At 41.5% G+C, this 18,441-nt stretch overlaps 1 protein-coding gene across 4 annotated transcripts in view; it reads left to right on the top strand.

Annotated features, from left to right (window-relative positions):
* The window catches only part of TTC26 (tetratricopeptide repeat domain 26), a 70,565-nt gene extending 52,930 nt beyond the window's left edge, over positions 1–17,635 (top strand). The window contains exons 14-18 of one of the 4 annotated variants that reach the window (XM_030547997.1): positions 3,574–3,657; positions 5,264–5,333; positions 11,112–11,218; positions 14,226–14,359; positions 16,124–17,635. In XM_030547997.1, the coding sequence (XP_030403857.1) occupies positions 3,574–3,657; positions 5,264–5,333; positions 11,112–11,218; positions 14,226–14,359; positions 16,124–16,235 (507 nt within the window). In that variant the 3' untranslated portion in view covers positions 16,236–17,635. The other 3 variants (XR_003998411.1, XR_003998410.1, XM_030548008.1) reach the window with 3 other exon arrangements.
* The last annotated feature ends 806 nt before the right edge of the window (positions 17,636–18,441 follow it).

The raw sequence follows: 18,441 nt of genomic DNA, 5'->3' as shown, positions 1-18,441 counted from the left end.
CAGATCATGATGCTGGCAAACAATGATTGTTGGATTAAAGGGCGGCTAAGGAGTGCCAGAGAAATAGGGTGCTGTACAAAGCCAGTTCCAGAAGTCTAGGATAACTCAGCCTATCAGTGCTTGAACATTCCCTGCTGACTAAGGCCTGGTGCCAGTTGGCACCAGGCCCCTCCATACATTCCAAATCAAGGGTCATTAGGTTAACCCCTTGTATACCATGCATTGCCAGTGCTTTCAAGCATAAAGAGCTCACAAAAGAATCTAATATGTCCACACACCTAGAGATGAAAGATATGTCCCTAGGCATGGCTAAACATTAACAAGGGTGGGTAAGGAAGTAGTACTTTTGAAGCTCCCAAACAAAGCGGCCAATGATCTTTTAGGTCCTTTCAGCCCTACAACTTTTATCCATGATTTTGTAGAGGCCAAAGCAGTTTAACTGGATACATGTAACAGGGCACATTTTTTGCTCAAAGAGCCTTGTTTGTACATCTGCACTTACTGTGCTATCTAACTATGTTTATCGGTGCATTCTGGGCAACTGCCTTGTAGTGCCTCCACAGCTAATAGACTGGGCTGAGGGCATGCAAACAAAGCAGTTTCAGCAGCATGTGGAACAATGCACTCTGGGACATCATATAAGAGAGCCTGGAGGAAGGAGGGCAGGTTAAACTGGTTATGTGAATATAACTAGAGCGTCCACTTCACTCTGTAAAAAGGAGTGCTGAACTGGATAAAGGAAGCCAACCATTTGCCGGCCTAGAACTTTGAGACTTGGTCTACTCCAGAAAAATGGGGTATGCTAATAACCACTTGCCCCTCCCACCTTCTCATTGTCCCCCAAGAATGCATGGAACACATCACATGTCTGCACATGTACATGTTTCCAATGGCATGCAAGTGATCACTGTTTTGATTGGACATGCTTCAAGCAAAATTAACCATCATGTGATCCACCTCTGTCAGTCTCCTCTAGTGCATTGCCAATGTGCTCATCAAGAGCAAATAAAATTAGGATGCATAAGGAATAGGAAACAGATTAATACAGAAGAGATGGTACTAATATATACATTGGTGGTATGCCCTCATTGGAATACTGTTCAGTTCTGGTCACTCCAGGGGAACATCAGAATTAGAGAGGGTTCAGAGAAAGGTAATGAGAATGATTAGGGACATGAAAATATTCTCATATGAAGAGAGATTGAAAAAGTTTGAAACTGTAGGCTTTAGGGGAAAAAAAGAATAAAAGGAGACAGGAGAAAAGTATATAAAATAATGATACAAAGAAGGTAGATTGTGAACTTCTATTCACTCTCTCAGAAGACAAGAACAAGGAGAGTCAGTGGAATTGTGGCAAATTCAAAATGGATCATTTTGAAGGAAATATATTTTTCAGCTAAGACACACAGTTAACCTGTGGAATTTATTGCCACCAGATGATATTGAGGCCAACATCTTAGGAGGATTAAAAAAGATTGGACATTTTATATACCCAGGGCCGGTGCTTCCATTGAGGCGAACTAGGCAATTGCCTAGGGTGCCAGGATTTTCGGGGGGCGGAATTTTGCTGGGGGGTGGGGGCGGCAGGTGGCTCCGGTGGACCTGCCGCAGTCGTGCCTGTGGAGGGTCTGTTGGTCCACAGCTCCGGTGGAGCTGCCGCAGGCATGCCTGCGGATGGTCCGCTGGTCCTGCACGGCTCTGGTGGACCTCCCACAGGCACGGCTGCAGCAGTTCCACCGGAGCCGCAGACCAACGGACCTTCCGCAGAAATGGCTGCGGGAGGTCCACCGGAGCTGCAGGAGCGGCGCGCGGGGCGGCAAAATGGCCATGTGCCTAGGGTGCGAAAAAGTCTAGCGCCAGTCCTGTATATACCCAACTAGACTATCCAGAGTTATAACAATAAGTATTTTAAAAATCTTTTGAAGGGATACATACCCTTATACTTGAGAGCATAAGGTGACTTCTAAAGAGTGGGGATTGGAAGGAACTGTTCCCTGGGAGTAGCCTATCCCATACTGCCTACTGCAGGGTTTTTTGCACCTTCCTCTGAAGCAGCTGGTACTGGCCACTCTCCAAACCAGGATGCAAGCTAAATGGACCGCTGGTCTAAGCCAGGCTGGCAACACCTATATTCCTATAGCCGTAATGGTTCAAATAGTTCTCCCACTAGTTCCCACCAGTCAAGTCTTAGGTGGCCTGCCTAGTATGGTTTATGCTTTGTAGCACAGAGGCCAATTTTGATCGAAGCCACTTAGGTTTACAAGTAGAGCTGAGAACACTGTGGAACTCATTTGCATTATATTTCCTCAGTAATCACCTTTATCTGTAACTGAATTAAAACTGCATGTCTCAAAGGACGCCTTGCTATGAGTGTGCCAGCCAGTCTGAGGGCAACATACTGGCACCGATGACCATCTGGGGAGATGAGATAATCCAGGCCAAGATGAGTCCTGGTCATAAGGAACATGTTAGTATACAACTGAGTGTCTGAACAGCTAGCGGAGTTGTATATTACTCAGAACAGCAAGCGGTGGTATGAAAAGATCAAGGGACTTAAGTTCTGGTGCTACAAGACCCAAGATAACAATTGTAAGTCTAGTGCAGGATAGAAAATGTGCTTGTTCTGCAACCAGATGGGCATGGCTACTGTGAATTCACAGCAGCATTAGTACTTACACAAGGTCTGTTCCTCCCAACTTTTGTTCACTTCTGTAATGCAGATATACACCCTAACTGCGGTGAAATGCTGTTAGCTGACCATAGTTGCTGTCAGAGTTTTGTAATCATGTTTATAGCTGACCATGTCAATAACTGATAAGACTCTCTTGAAAGTTGTAGAATGGACTTGGCCTTATTTGTGCGGATTCCCACAACATAAAGAATTTTGAGATGTAAGTCACAGGAAGGGTAGCATTGAAATTCTCTGGCAACCAGTGCTGAAGGACTTAGAAGTGAAGTTTGAGTGAGAAGGCTGGCTGTATTTGTACAAAAGGAAGTGGTGATGCAGAGAAGCTAGCTTCTTGCTTACCAAGTTTCCCTAACCCACAGACTTGTTCTAACCCTGACAAAACCATTGTTGAGGGAGAATACTCAGCACAGTATTATGATTGTGAATGTCAGCTAGCTAGCCTCACAAAGCAAGAGGGCTCCACTGCTCACTCTTTTAAACCACTCGAGAGTCAGAGCTACCGGTTCACTAGCCCAGATTTTAAGGTGTTGGGGATATATGAGGGGTCATGGAGGAAGTGGCCACAGCCTCATAGCAGGTGTTAGCGTGCCCAGAATGAAAGCCAAACCCAACAAAAGCTGCCACCCTGTAATTTTTGGCTTGGAACATTCTCCAAACCAACCATGATTAATACCCAGGAATGTTTCAGTTTTGATTGTAATCATATTGTCAGGATGGAAAGCCCCTCCATAATTCTTTAGGCACTGTTTGTAAGTGCCTAATGTTTACAGTGTATCGTTTGTGGTTTTTTTTCCCAATTGTCTGCTATAGGCTGACTCAGATTTTTGGTCTTTATTTTTAACGTTGTACACCATGGTTTTCTGTCTGGCTGGCTTATTTTCCAGAGTTATTTCTACAATGATGACACTTTTAACTTTAACTACGCCCAAGCCAAAGCTGCCACTGGCAATACCAGCGAGGGTGAAGAGGTATGTATATGCTTTCTTAAGAAAAAGAGAAAAAAAAAAGCCAATGGAATTATTTCCTACATAATCACCACCCCCTGCCACACACACACACACTTTCACCCCCACACCTTTCTGATTCTGCATATTGTGTGGAAATGCAGCTGCTACTTCCTGCAGGAATTGAGATGTATATCTTGCTTTCAGTGAATCTTGTTCAGGGGAGTCGGAGTCCTGCTAACTCATAGGATTGGGTATCTGGGGATTATGCTGTGAGTGCAGCACTCCAAGCTATCTCTAACTGATCAAGGAATGCTCTCTTGATCATCGTTCTGTGTACTGTGCCTGAGATCACAGGCATACTTAGGGCTTGTTCAGGCGGAGTAGGGATCACTGAACAACAGAGACCAGATAGATGAGAGCTTTAGGGGTCTCCCTTGGAGCTTTGTGAGAAACAAACTTTCTTCCCCTGCGAGGAGGAAAGAAAGAGGAAGTGCTGCCCATTCTATTCAGCAGCATATTAGTACTTAAGGAGATTCATTTCTCCCCACACATAGCTTTTTCTTTTTTTTTTTTTTCTTGGTGCATCTGATGTTGAATTATCCCTGAAATGCACAAAAGCAGTTGGCTGCTGGGAAGAAAGAAGAGAGATTTCCCACAAGGGTTAAAAAAATCAGAGGACAGACCCAAAACCCCCCCAAACCCATGTGATTTTATTTTAAGCAAATCGTGTGATTTTTATAGGTCAAAAAAAATGAAATGGTTTTCTTTTGAGTTTTAAATTTGAGTCCCAGGAGCAATATGGTGACAGTTTTTTCCTGAAAGACTGCTAGAGTTGACACAGGTAATGCACTGTCTATACTAGCACTATGTTGATGGAAGAACGTAAACTTTAGCTTTGCGTTGTTGGAGGTTGTTATTGCATTGATGTTGGTGGGTACCTGCATCAGGTGTGGTGTGGATAGATGCAAAACAAGTCAACTAAGGTCAACCTAACATTGTTGTATAGACCAGACCTCAGGAACTCAACAAAATCGCTCCCTGCCCTCCTTAGATGTGGAATGACTGTAACTCCACTATATGTTGTAAAAAGTCATTTTTTGACACAGCCTTGATAAAACTAATGGTTAAGGACTGTTATTGCTAGTCCAGGAATACTCTGTTACATACAATATGTGGCAGAGGGGTAGGAAGGGATCATCATCACAGTGAGACTTCTGGTATTTTAGAAAGACACTGATTTCATTCTTTGCACTGCATTCTAAATTAATGCGTTCTCAGTTGCTGCCTATGCAAACTAGCCTCTTCTCTCAGCCCCTGTCTTTCTTTATGGCTGGATTGCTATGTACCAACACCCGCTAGCAGCTGTTCAAGTGAGGCCACACCATAGTTTGGCATTTTAGAGCTCCAGATAATACCATGATAAATGTTGTACTGTGTGAATTCCCCACTTACCAGACACAGAGAGATGCCCCAAGGGATTACAATTTCACACCCTAACTCTTCCCGTCAAGCTGTTGTTGAGTATTCTCCGGCCTGGGCCTTGGCTACATATTGAAACAAGAACATGGTCTACCGTGTATTTGGGAGAGCAGATGCACATAATTTTCTTTTGCCTTCTTTCCTGCAGGTGTTCCTCTTGATCCAGAGTGAGAAGATAAAGAATGATTATGTTTACCTTAGCTGGCTGGCTCGTTGCTGTGAGTCACTTTACTTGCAAGATTGCAGGGTGTGGATCCTCCTGTTTTGCATTAGTGTTGCCAATCCATCTTCCCTATTAGTTTTTAATGTTGTGGGTGGATTTAGTACTTATGAAAGTGAAGTGCCAACAGCACTGGCTCTAGCCAGCTGTAGTGCGAGTAAGTATTCTGCAAGCAGTATATCTTTGGCTGCATAACCACTCCTATTTCAGTTCTGGCCCAACACAGCTCTGCCAATGCTCCTCCTTCCTGACCTGTCGGACCTCATTCTTCCAAGTCCAGAACGTTGTCTGAGCAGAGATTGCCGATTATAATAGATTACATTAATTGCTATTAAATTAATATTGGTTTGTTCCAGTTTTTACAAAATCTTTCTCATGGAAAGGTGCTCATATACAAGTGATGTATAATATAAAACCTTAGAGGAATAGGAAGAGGTGAGTGGAAGGGAAAGGTAGTCTAGTGGATAGGGCACCAACCTAGCAGTCAGGGCCTGGGTTCAATTCTACAGACTTCCTCTGTAATCTTGGATAAGTCACTTACACTTGTGCCTCAGTTCCCCATCTATTAAATGTGAACAGTAGTTCCCTAACTCAAAGAGATGCTGTGAAAATAAAATCCATTAGTGATTGTGCAATGCTCAACTACTTTGGTGAAGAAGACCTTAGACTGACTAGATAGATAAAGAACATGGCTGTTACTGTGATGATTGCTTGCCAATGTCACTTACTTTAGGTGACATTTTGTCAATTTGAGAGCACATGAGCAGTACCACTTTTTCAAAGCAGAGTACCACAGAGGTGGCCTTTGCTACAGGCTTGAGCAGCTCAAATCTGGAGACTTTTCCTGAGGCAACTCCTTCCTTGTAGCCTCAGCACAACAGTAAGAATGTTCATTAGACTGCCCTTCTCCCACCCCAATGACTTCCAGAGCAGCAACAGTAGCTTCATTATGCTGTGTTGGAGGTGGAGTCACTATCTATGCTATACCCTTCCCAGACAGGTAACTGGAGACTTCTACACCACACACATTGACCAACCATTCCTCATTCTCCTTGGGGACCTCACAGTTTCTTTCTTAATTAATCCATAAATCTAGAATATTTGTTTATTGTGAATTTTATGTTTTGACATTTACCCATTGTGACCGGGGTCCAAGGGGAGCCACACTGAGGTTATTCGGTTAGGGAAAACTGTAAAGAATGGGGCAGACAATCCCCAAAGCTGGTGGATATTCCTATACCAAGCCAATACTTCTGTAATACCTTACTGGTTACCAAGAAACCAAAACACACTTCCCTTAAAGCAACCCAGTTTTGGACTTCCACCCAGACACCCAAATCAGATATGAGAATTACTGAAAATCTTATTCACCATAGAAGAAAGTTCTACCAGTCCCAAAGGATCAGACACATTACCTCTCAGGTTAAGGAATATCTCAGATCTTACCCAAATAAATACTTACAGCCAATTCTGATTAACTAAACTAAAATTTATTAAAAAAGAAGAGAGAATTAGTTAAAAGGTCAGTATAATACAGACTTGAGTACAGTTCTGAGATCAGTTTTATAGTAGAGATGGTAACTTTTATAGTTGCAAAGAGTTCTTTCAGAATTAGTCCGTAGGTTCAACATTCATATTCAGAGTGATCCAGGTGGGACTGGAGATCTCAATTTATAACTGAAACTTCCCTTGCGTAAAGCATCAAGCAAATCTGAGATAAAAAGGATCAAGACCCAAGGGTTTTTATACAGTTTCACATCTTCTCTTGACAGCTCAGAGTTCTTAGGTGAACAGTAAGCAATCATTGAGACTGTGAAGTAGACTTATTTCCTAAGCATCACTGGTAACTAGCTACAGGGATTAACATAAGGCAATTACCTTTTTTTCACCATTCACAGGTGATTTGCTATACATTTCAAAGAGAGATCAATACAGTGATAGCACTATATTTACAGTTCATTTAAATGTTCAGATCTCCTTTTGATCTCAATTAATAGAATACAGCAAAAACAGGAACTATTTGGTTACATTGTTAAACTCTAACAATATATATGTAAACACATGAAAACACAATCATTATCTACCAATATGTCCCTAAAGGTTGAATTTGGGAAATTTATCCTGCAGGATGCTTAACCCTTTCTGACCATGTGTCACACCCATGGATAAAGTTTTACGTGATGGTAGAACCCAAGATGCAGAATGAAATGATGGTGCTGATTCAGTAGGTGGTGCGCTTCCATTTAATTCTGTACTAAAGCAATTCCCTACTATGGTGCTAGGGATGCTGTAAGATCCTTGTGGTCATTAAAAAGATCCCATGGAACTTTCATAAGAATAGTTAAATATTCTTGGGTACATTAGGTAATTGTGGCATTAGAAATTATTTTCTTCATGCTAAGTTTCCACTGAAGTTTCATTAGAGTTGCTGTATTCTTCCATATCTCTTAAAATGTTGAGGTGTGCTTCTAAATAGCTGCCACAATTTATTACAGGGGCAGCTGCTTTCAGTGGTGGATGAACTTATCCCTTGATGTGTAAAGTATATATATTACTTTGAGATCCTTCTGGATGAAAGATGCTATAGAAATGTAAAGTATTCTAGCGTATTCATTTCTGAGTATGAGCAGATATTGTAGGAACATAAGAATGACCATACTGGGTCAGATCAATGGTCCATCTAGCCCAATATCCTGTCTTCTGCCAATGCTAGATGCTTCAGCGGGAATGAACAGAATGGGGCAATTACCAAGTGATCCATTCCCTGTCCTCCAGTCCCAGAATCTGGCAGTCAGAAGCTTAGCCATCTTAGCTAATAACCACTGATGGACGTATCCTCCATGAACTTATCTAATTCTTTTTTTAACCTAGTTGTACTTTTGGCCTTCAAATCATCCCTTGGATATTTCTGTCCTCACATATTTGCAGGAGGCTAGAGATGCTGGAAATGCAACTGATTCAGGGCTCTGTGTAATATGTGTGGTCTCGAGCTATTGTACCAGTTATTTAGACCTTATCTCAAAGAGGAGGTGAAAAGCCATTACTATTTCGCTTCCCAGCATGGCACACTGTTTCTCTATATGCATAGATTGCTAGTTGTTACTAAATTATAAAGGCATTTTTCCCCATAAGAAATCATGGTTTGTGAGGTTTTCAGTGCTCAGACATCTGGTCGTCATATGTGTGGCTAAGACTTGTGTCCTCTCTGCTGAGGGTGCTACTACTGAAGCTGAAGAAACCAAAATCTAGTCTGGTGTCTCAGTTTCTGCCACACCACGAGAATCCAATAATTACCTGTTCTTATGTACTATCTCCAATAGTGGCCATTTCAGGATATTTCATAACAGGATGTAACTTCCCCATAATGCACCTACTTGTACAATACTATACCATGTAGGTTGTGAAGGAAGGGTAGATTTCTTCCTGACTCCAGTTGGTGAACAGTTTGTGCTCGGACATATGAGAAGTTCTTGTAATTTTTAATGTAGTTATCCCTAGATTATAGTTTTACTTAGAATCAGATAGAGGTTGGTTGTGCAGATAGACTACTCTGGAGTATGTTTCTAGTGCAGTGTGAAGGGATTTATATTGGTATTCCTGATAAATGTCAAAAATGATTGTTACTCCGCTTGACTTCTGTACACATAATGCCAAGCAGTCCCTCACCTTGAAGAGCATAAGAATTTTCCCCATATTAATGACCAGTGCACAGAATGAATAGCTGGTGGAACTCTGAGAGGAGGTAGACACCTGATCCAAGGGGATATTTTCCCTTCACAATAAGAAAACATTGTGATATGCCTGGAATTAACAAGCCAAACTTTAGTTAAATACTTCCTTACCTTCAGAGGGTCTGTTTGTGGAATTTTCTGTCTCCAAAAGTACTGGATGAAACTTACTGGGATTCATGAGAAAGTGTATTCTGGCACTTATGACTAGTTGTGTTATACCAGAGATGTTTCAGGTTAATGGCTCGTGGCAGTTCTTGCTCACATATGCACTATTAAAATGACCACAAGATCTATGGAATCTGGAAAGAATTTCCTCATAGGGTGCACAATGGCAAGGATCTTGTGGATATTTTTATCTTTCTTTGGACCAATGAGTACTATGGGGATTCAGTATTTAAAATCAGGTGGGTGCCAGGCATTCAGGACATCAGTCCTTCATGTCTGACTTATTTTCTATGAACGTGAGTGGGTAATATTAAGTCTCACTGTTTGAATAGATTAGAGAGTAGGAGAATGTCACAGTCCAGTACCCTGTAAGAAATACATTCTCTGTTTATTCAACATTCCCCACTCTATGCCCCATAATAATCTCTGACATCATGGGACTTCAAAAGTGGTAGTTAGTTCCACGTCATGCGTGTCCTCTACCCAAAACTGAAGAGGTGAAAGGATTTAAGTGAATTTCAATTGCTTAATTGTTGTTTAAATGCTATAAGTATTAGTGCATGTGTTGCAAACTGGATACAAACTCTTTTCAGACTCTGTTCAACAAACATGGTTGACTCGTGTCCAGACAACAGCTTACTCTCCTCCTCTCTTTATCCACCCTCCTATTATAATCATATTCCAACCAAGTTTGTGCATCTGCATCATAGATGCTTCCTACTCATATCTCTGGGAAAATCTTGGGTAACTATAGGTCTCCTACACTGCCCAAGCAGAGGGATAGAGTGTCCTGAGGACGTGCACAAAGACTCTTTCATCATGCAAGGAAATTGGTTCTGGATGGTCCTGCACAGAGCTCTTGGAAGGAGGAGGACTCAGACAGGCACCATTAGAGCATCCTATCAACACAGCAAAATAACAGTGCTGATCAGTGTCAGCCCAGGCCTCTGGCAAGGGTGAAACACTGTTAGCTGCTGTGGTTTAACTGTTAACCATGCTACTAAGTGTAACAAACACAGTTAAGTGTTGTAGTGTAGATAAGGGCTTATCTTATAGATTCTTATTGAATACATGTACAAAACATACTTTAGACTTTTCCCTATTTGTACTGTATGTCATCTCTAAAATCCACCGTTCCAAGGGAATACACTCACTTCAAAGAATTCTGTGCCCTTGCACAGAAGCTGTGGAAACCAGCAGCAAAGCCATGAAATGGAACTTAGAGCTATTGCTGGTAACTGAAACTAAAGAGTTCATGTGCTGAGCTGTAGATAACCTTTTGAGTCTAAAACTCTGCAGACTTAGGTGGCTAGGACTTCTTTAATTTTGTAGTTACTGTGTGCAAACTAAGATAATGAGAGCAATATGAACTTCTGCTTCAAAGCATAAAATGGGGATCACAAATTGTTTCTTTCATGTATAGCATTGTATAACTAGCTATGTGTTATGAGATTTCTCTTGGGTTTTATTTCCATCCCCCTTTCCCTCATCCTGTTAAGCATTTGGTATTGTCTGCAGTCAGGGGCAGAATACCAGACTAGCTAGAGCAATGGACTGACTTGATGTGTCACCAGGCTGGATGCCAGACTAGATGGACCATTGAGTTCCAGCACAGTAAGTGCTGTATCTGTGAAATATAAATCTGACGGGTGTAGATTTCATAACTCTTCTTTCTTATGTTTGCAAACTGTAACACTTTACCACTATCATTGATGTGGCTGAGGGGATGGTTAGCTTTCATTCAAACCCCATGTGTTTCAGTAGGGAGCAGGGACTTTGGTGAAGTGGTTGATAAGATTATGAACATTTTAGTCCTGTTGTTACTGGGCAGTGCACTATAGCATTTCTTCACCTTCTCTAACTTTCTGTTCTCATTGTAGATATCATGAATAAGAAGCCTCGACTGGCCTGGGAGCTCTACCTGAAGATGGAAACCTCAGGAGAGTCCTTCAGTCTCTTGCAACTCATTGCAAATGACTGCTACAAGGTGAGTCTTCTGTTTGAGGCCTGGTATCTAGTTTGTTAAATCTGTGGCACTACACTCAGATGCCTTGTCTACAGCAGACTCCTCTTCTTAAAATTGCTCACCATTGCTAACTTTAGTGAAGCTCCACAATGTATAGAGGCTGGTAGAGATCTGTCAACATTTAAACCAGCATGTCTTCTAGTTAGACTGGTGACTGGGCTACACTAGGGCTAATCACAATTTCTACCTCTAGTAGAGTTTCAATGGTGGGAGCAATGGGAAATTTTAAGAGAAAACTCTAATATAGACACAACCAGGGGCTATAAGTTGGAGTTCTTTCTGGGACAGCAGTCCAGACTGTGAAGCTTACGACCTAATCCCCCACAAACCCACCACAGGGACCTGCTACAGGCTTCCCAGATACACAAACAAAGGAACCCAAGCAGATCCATCATATCTGGCCACAGGACTTTTACTGAAGGAATATTAGGTCTCATAGAAACCATCCTTAAACCACTCATAGAATCATAAGGTTGGAAGGGACCTCAGGAGGTCATCTAGTCCAACCCCCTTCTCAAAGCAGGATCAATCCCCAGACAGATTTTTACTCCAGTTCTCTAAATGGCCCCCTCAAGGATTGAACTCACAACCCTGGGTTTAGCAGGCTAATTCTCAAACCACTGAGCTATCCCTCCCCACACAAAGGCCCACCTTCCTCCAAGATGTTACTGACTTCCTCCAGAAACTCCAACATCAGCATCCTCCCCCAGAACACCATTCTTGCCACCATGGATGTCACGTTCCCTATACACCAGCATTCCTCACCATGACAGCATTGCTGCCTGCCTCAAATACTTACAAGATAATATACAGCACTCAAAAATCCACCTAAACACATCGCCAGACTCATCAAATTCATCCTCACACACAATAACTTCACATTTAACAAACACTTTCTCCAAATATTGGGAACAGCCATGTGTACTAAGATGGCCCCCCAGTATGCCAACCTCTTCGTGGGCCACCTCGAGAAAAATTTCTGGAAAAATGCACCACAAAACCAATGATATACATGAGGTACATCAGTGATGTTTTCCTCCTCTGGACAGATGACCTCGGTTCCCTCAGATTTCCACCACAACTTCAACCACAACTGCCCATCCATCATACTCTCTAGAAAACACCCACACCAGCATTAACTTCCTGGATACCACAGTCAGCTTCACCAATGAGACCCCACAAATGATTGTGTGCAAGAAATCCACAGATCACTACACTTACCTTCTCAGCTCCTGCAACTACCCCAGACACACCAATAAATTTGTTAGCAACAGCCAGGCATTTAATCACAGTCAAAACTGCCTTCACTAAACAAGGACATTCCACCAGAAAAATAGATCACATTGTGGAATAGGCCATTCAGATACCCATTCAGGCCAAGCGGAGAACCTCCTTCAATACAGGCGGGAACCCACATACGGGGTGTCGTAAAACAATTACAATTACAGAAGTTGGTTCAGTAAAAGGTTTTACCTTACCTACCTTGTCAGTCTTAGCACAGATGCTCTGGTGTTTGTTTTTCCACCCTCAAGAGTAGGTACAATAAACTAATAGATGAGATCAACATCTTTAGCCTCTAGCACTAGGATTCTTGCCCACTCCTTTAGATTGAGACACAGGCCATGAAAGATTTCAAAAGCATATTGATAATTGTCCTGTGATAATGTAGCAGTGCATTGCTGGAAATTGTCTCTTTCCCAGGACTGGTGTGCACATATGTTTAACCTTTTTTCACCCTTTCTATGAGAACAAATATGAAGCTAAATGCTTCTGTGATTAGATCCCCTCTGAGGGAGTTGAGGCTATGTTCCCTGGTTAATTTCCCACAGGTCCTCCCTACTACAATCAAGGCTTTGTCCAGACCAGGATTTAAAGATAGGTTGTTAGCATGTGTTCGCTAACACAGGCTAACTAATATGTTTTAGAAGTGTAGTGTAGACAAGGCAGCATATACTTGAATGTGTGCTAAACTGCCCTAGGCTTTAACTTGACCAACTAGCACATATTAAAATATACACTGCTTTACGTACAGTAGACTTTTAAAACATGTTAGCATGTTACACCTTTTAAAATCCACCTTAGAAAAGGTCTAAAAGAAGAATTGAGAGTTCCCCATCTGTACCAATCCAGGTGCCCCTAGACCTATCCTGCAAGTCAATAACTAAGGTTGGGTGTACTTATGATTTTCCCGTAGGTTCAGGAAAGCTCTGAATTGTAACACTACTACATTTGATATTTCTTCTACTTTTATAGTGAGGGGTAAAAAATTAGTTTTGAACTAATACCCCAGCAGCCTTCAGAGCTGTGTCTTTATGGCCATATCTAGACTAGGAAAATCCATTATGTTTTAAATGTGGATAAACTTGTTTTAACTAACATGCTTTTAAACAGGACTTTGCACCTAGGGTATACAGGGAAAGTCATGCATAAAGACTAGGGCTGTCTTTCATTGGAATTTGCACACTTCTTCAGGTCGACGAAACTGTTTAAGCCTTAGAGTTTCTCTCTCACCAACAGAAGCTGGTCCAATAAAAGATATTACTTCATCCCCCTTATCTCTCTAATATCCTGGAATCAACACGGCTACAACATTACATACAAAAATAAAGGGATGACATTTTTTACTAGCTCTATTAGCTCATAGCTGAATGTGGTTTACCTAGTGGGGAGTCTAGAGTTGATCATGACCAGTTAATAAAGGTCACAACTTGGCCTGTCTGTACTGTTTAAGATCATGTTAGATAAAACTATTTTCCTAGTCTGTACATAGCCTATGTGGAATTGGAATGTACCTGTTTTAGTTACGGACTACCTGAAAAGAAAAGGAAAATGCATGCTGTTCCCATGACTAGTTCCTCTTGTTAACACCAGACAAATAGCATCAGAACCAGCCCGTAACTTTGGATCTCATTCTGTATAGGCAGTCTTGTGACCTGAAATGTGTAAAGTTTTTCTTCTTCCTACACAGATGGGCCAGTTTTACTATTCAGCCAAAGCCTTTGATGTTCTGGAGAGATTGGACCCTAACCCTGAATACTGGGAAGGCAAGAGGGGTGCCTGTGTGGGCATCTTCCAAATGATCTTAGCTGGCCGAGAACCCAAGTACGTACCGTTGCTGTGTATGAACTTTTCTCATTAGTCTTCCGTTCCCAGCTAGCTGTAGCTAGAACCACAGTCACAGCTGCTTTTGTGAAGAGATGCATGACTTCAGGAACAGATGTCCCCTAACCCTACATTTTTTTTGTCTTTTGAAAGAGACCTGTACTGCCCCAGTAGTTGCACACTCAATAACCATTTTTGATTTCTAGCTTCCAGCCCAACAGGGACAGGATATGTGGTGGAGGATAGTCCATCAGCTAGTGCTCTGCGCTGCAGGGACCTCAAATAGATTGCTGGTCATTGTTCTTGTAGTAGCTAAACTACAGACACAGCATACTTATTCCCTGAAGGCAAGAAGGGAGGACCTCATTTCACTGATTAGGGAGAGGTATTGATGGCCTGTGAATGGAAGTCATATCCCCTCCTCCTTGGTCTTAGAATTTCAAGGATGGCAGAATTAAAATAGGTGGATGGTTACTCACAACTCCAGGAGGGATGAAGAACATGTTTCTGAATGATAAATGAATGTTTTCAGTGAAAGCCTAATCTCTCTTTCTACAAATTTTGTTCAATACAAGCTTGTTGGTTTGATTAAACCTCCAAGAGAAAAGAGGAAATGGTCCTTCCCATTTATTGTTTTGCGTTTGGCCTACTTCACTGGATAGGGGAATGGAGGAGGATAGAGGGGATACCTTCTGTTCCTGTTTTCCAGTAAAAAGTCTGCTGTGCTGCTGAGTGACCAGGCTCTGCAAGCAGTGGCATTAACTAATGCACCCTCCAATTTTCCCTCTGACAGAGTTCATGTACGTTCTGGTTAAGATTCACATAATCTCTAGAATTCTTACTTTTCTCCCCATTTGGGCCCACACAGAGGAGGAGTTGCAGTTGCTTTCTTAAATGCATACCTTTCAAGAAAACAGGAGCGCCCATAGCCCTGGCATCTGTTACTGTCTCCCTTGTCTGCCCTCCATTTTCGAACAGTGCCCCTTACCAAAGTAGTGCAGATAAACTAGTGCACCTCAGTCTCTGAACTGGAATTGAGTTAATCCTTCCACAAAAATCTGAATTCTGCATGGATATGGCAGGCATCTGAGAAACAAACTGATGTACTTGTTATGTCAGGTCTTGTTCTCCCTAAATGCAAACCACCTAAAACTATGAATTAATTAATCAGATATATCTAGCTAAACACGATTAGATCTGGTTAGTAGTTGAATGGGAACCCTCCAAGGAAAACAGGGTATTTCAGGGAGTCATGCTTCTGAAGGCAGCACTCTTATTTCTTAGTAATAAAAAATACATAATGCTTCATGTTGTGAAAACACATTGACTAATTAGTGCTGAGCAGTGCTCCTGTATTGAAATAGGTGTTGCTGTGCTGTTGAAGTTGTCTGTCAGATGGCCTGAAAAACTGAAGCTCTTACAATTTGCCATTAAATGTCTTGTGGCATTTTTTGCAAGAGTAGGAATGTTAAATTTTATATCCTGGCAAGCTACAGTGTGAATAATATTTTTTTGCTGATCTAGAATTTCCGTTCTAGTTCCAACTAGATACAATATTCTTTATTTCTTGATTCATACTATTGTGTAGGTTTACTGTGATGTTTATTAGCTGTCACCTTCCTCCTCAGTCATAGGTGAAGTAGATTGCATACTTAGAGTCTGTGCTTTGCAATCCTTCAGGATGTAAAGATGCACAGAAATTTCAGCTGTTTCTAGCCAAGTGCTTGTGACCCTGCTTTAAACCTTTGTTTTCTGTCTTTTCAGAGAGACACTGCGGGAAGTGCTACATCTCCTAAGGAGCACTGGTAACCCTCAGGTAGAGTATATCATCCGCATCATGAAGAAGTGGGCCAAAGAGAACAGAGTGCCTGTCTAAGACAGCATCACCAAGAAAACCAAGTCAGATGCCATCTTTTTGTGCATAGCGGAGGGCATGGAGTCCAGCCCCTCCTCTTCATTCACCCTCCCACCCCACACACATCTTTCTTGTAGTCTTCGTTTAGGGCTGGCCTCTCAAACATTAAAGAGACTGCCAAATTCTCAGATGGAGCAAAAAGAGTACTGCAGTTGGACTGCACAAAATTTCAATGATATTGGTATGAAGGATTTCTTTTGGACAGAAGGGGTTTGAATTCCATGCTTTTCCCACCTAGATCCAAGTGGCATTTTTTCTGTTCTACATCAATCCCAGTGTCTAGTTCAAGGGTTCTCAACCTTTCAGATTTTGATTCCAATGTTCAGCAACTCAAACTGCCCCTCACAGGCACTCCAGACTCCTTTGTACCAGCTCCCACAGTACTGCATAAGATGTACTGTGGCAATTTGAGAGGTTTATATTTTAAAATAGTTCTCCTGGCCTTCAAAGAAGAACTCAGCAAATCTGCTTCAGCACAAGAGTGATGATGGCAAATGGAAGAAGGATTGTGTTATCTTAGTAACTGACTTACTATTAACAGTTAACATGTTTTTAATATTCCTGGCCTACTGCAGGATGGAACACACCACATCCTGAGCAACATCCATTTTGAGATGGATCCTTCTGACCAATTTGTAACCTCTTTTATCTCTTTCCTTTTTGTCCAAAAGGATTTGCTATCCCTTGGCCAAAGTCAGATTAATTCTGAACACAAAGCTAATCAACCACAAATGCAGGGCCCCAGAATTGCTTACTTATTTTCAAGGAGGATAGTTACAAGGTTTGGGGGATTGCTTTTCAAAGCATTAGGTTCTGATTAGCTGAGCTGTTTCTTGCTATAGAGTCTGATCCTGCAAACATTTGTACACGTTAGTAAATTTGCTCATGTGAGTTGGCCCACCAGTTTACCTCTCACATCAATAAAGTTATTAATGTATGTTTACAGGATCAGGCTCTTCTCCAGTCACTACCTTAAACAGCAACGTATTGTGCGTTTGCTTGACAGTTTGCCCAGCAAATACTCTGCTGTGTTTCAAGGTGGTCTGGAAAGGGAATTGGGGAGAATCCTTTTCAGAATAGACCACTTAATCCTAAAGGAGATGAAATTCTAAGAAAATGCACAATGGATATGATATAGAAATGAATTTTAAGGCTTACAGTACATAATATCTGTACATTATTTGTAAAGGAAAAATTACTTAACTTATAAAGTATTTTTGTACCTTGTGACAAGATATTTCATTGAACACTATGATGTTTGTACCTTGATTAAAGCTTATACTTGATTTTCAGTCTAACTTCTTGCTTGGCTTTGTTGCCTTGTGATGAGGCTGGCAATTGAGACAGCAAATTTATTTCACTGCAGAGGTGGGTGGATGTATGATTGACTGACTGCCAAATCAGCATTTCATGGTCAAATGAAGATGAACCATGTTAAAGCAGACTGGCCTAATGACCTATGTACTGACCTTTGATGTTAGATCCTGAGATGAGGGTGGCTGGATAATCCTTATATTGTAAGTGGTTTTATTTTTGTTTTTCTTACTCCTGAAGAAATTCTGAATTCTCCCAAGCTTCTAAGAGAAAAGGCTCCTAACTCTGAGGATATCGCTAGGCCTCTCTGCTGGAGCTCAGGAACTTCAGTTACCTTTTATCATCTCACTGCAGCAGAGACAAAGGTGTTTTTCCAGCATGCCCAAGTCTTCAAACAAGAACTTCCACCTGTTTCATCAATGTGATGTCTGGCATGATTTGATAGGCTGTAGGCCACCTGCTTTTATATGAAAAGAAGGAAAAATTCCATTTTAAGGACCCCCACCATGATAGTGATGGGAATAAGGTCCTCAAACCATGACAGGAATAAGGGTAGGGTCACCATGTTGCAAAAAGAGACCACATAATGGATCAGTAAATGCTGTCATTAAAGGCAGTTACATAAAACATTCCATTTGTAAGAGGCATTTTTATTTTCCTTTCCAGTTTAATTAACTTGGAAACAGATTGGAATGGCTGCTGTGAGTCTGGGTTAAAGCTATAGAAAAATCAATGTGGTGGCTTTGTGACAGATGTTAAATGCAGCTAATTATTCTGTTCACTGATACTTAACCAGCAGGAAAGCCTGATAGCCTCTAGAAGTAGGCTGGTAGACAACAATCATAAAATTGTA

This window comes from Gopherus evgoodei, chromosome 1, assembly GCF_007399415.2.
Source record: "Gopherus evgoodei ecotype Sinaloan lineage chromosome 1, rGopEvg1_v1.p, whole genome shotgun sequence".
Lineage (NCBI taxonomy): Eukaryota > Metazoa > Chordata > Testudines > Testudinidae > Gopherus > Gopherus evgoodei.
This window is presented reverse-complemented; position numbering and strand designations above follow the sequence as displayed.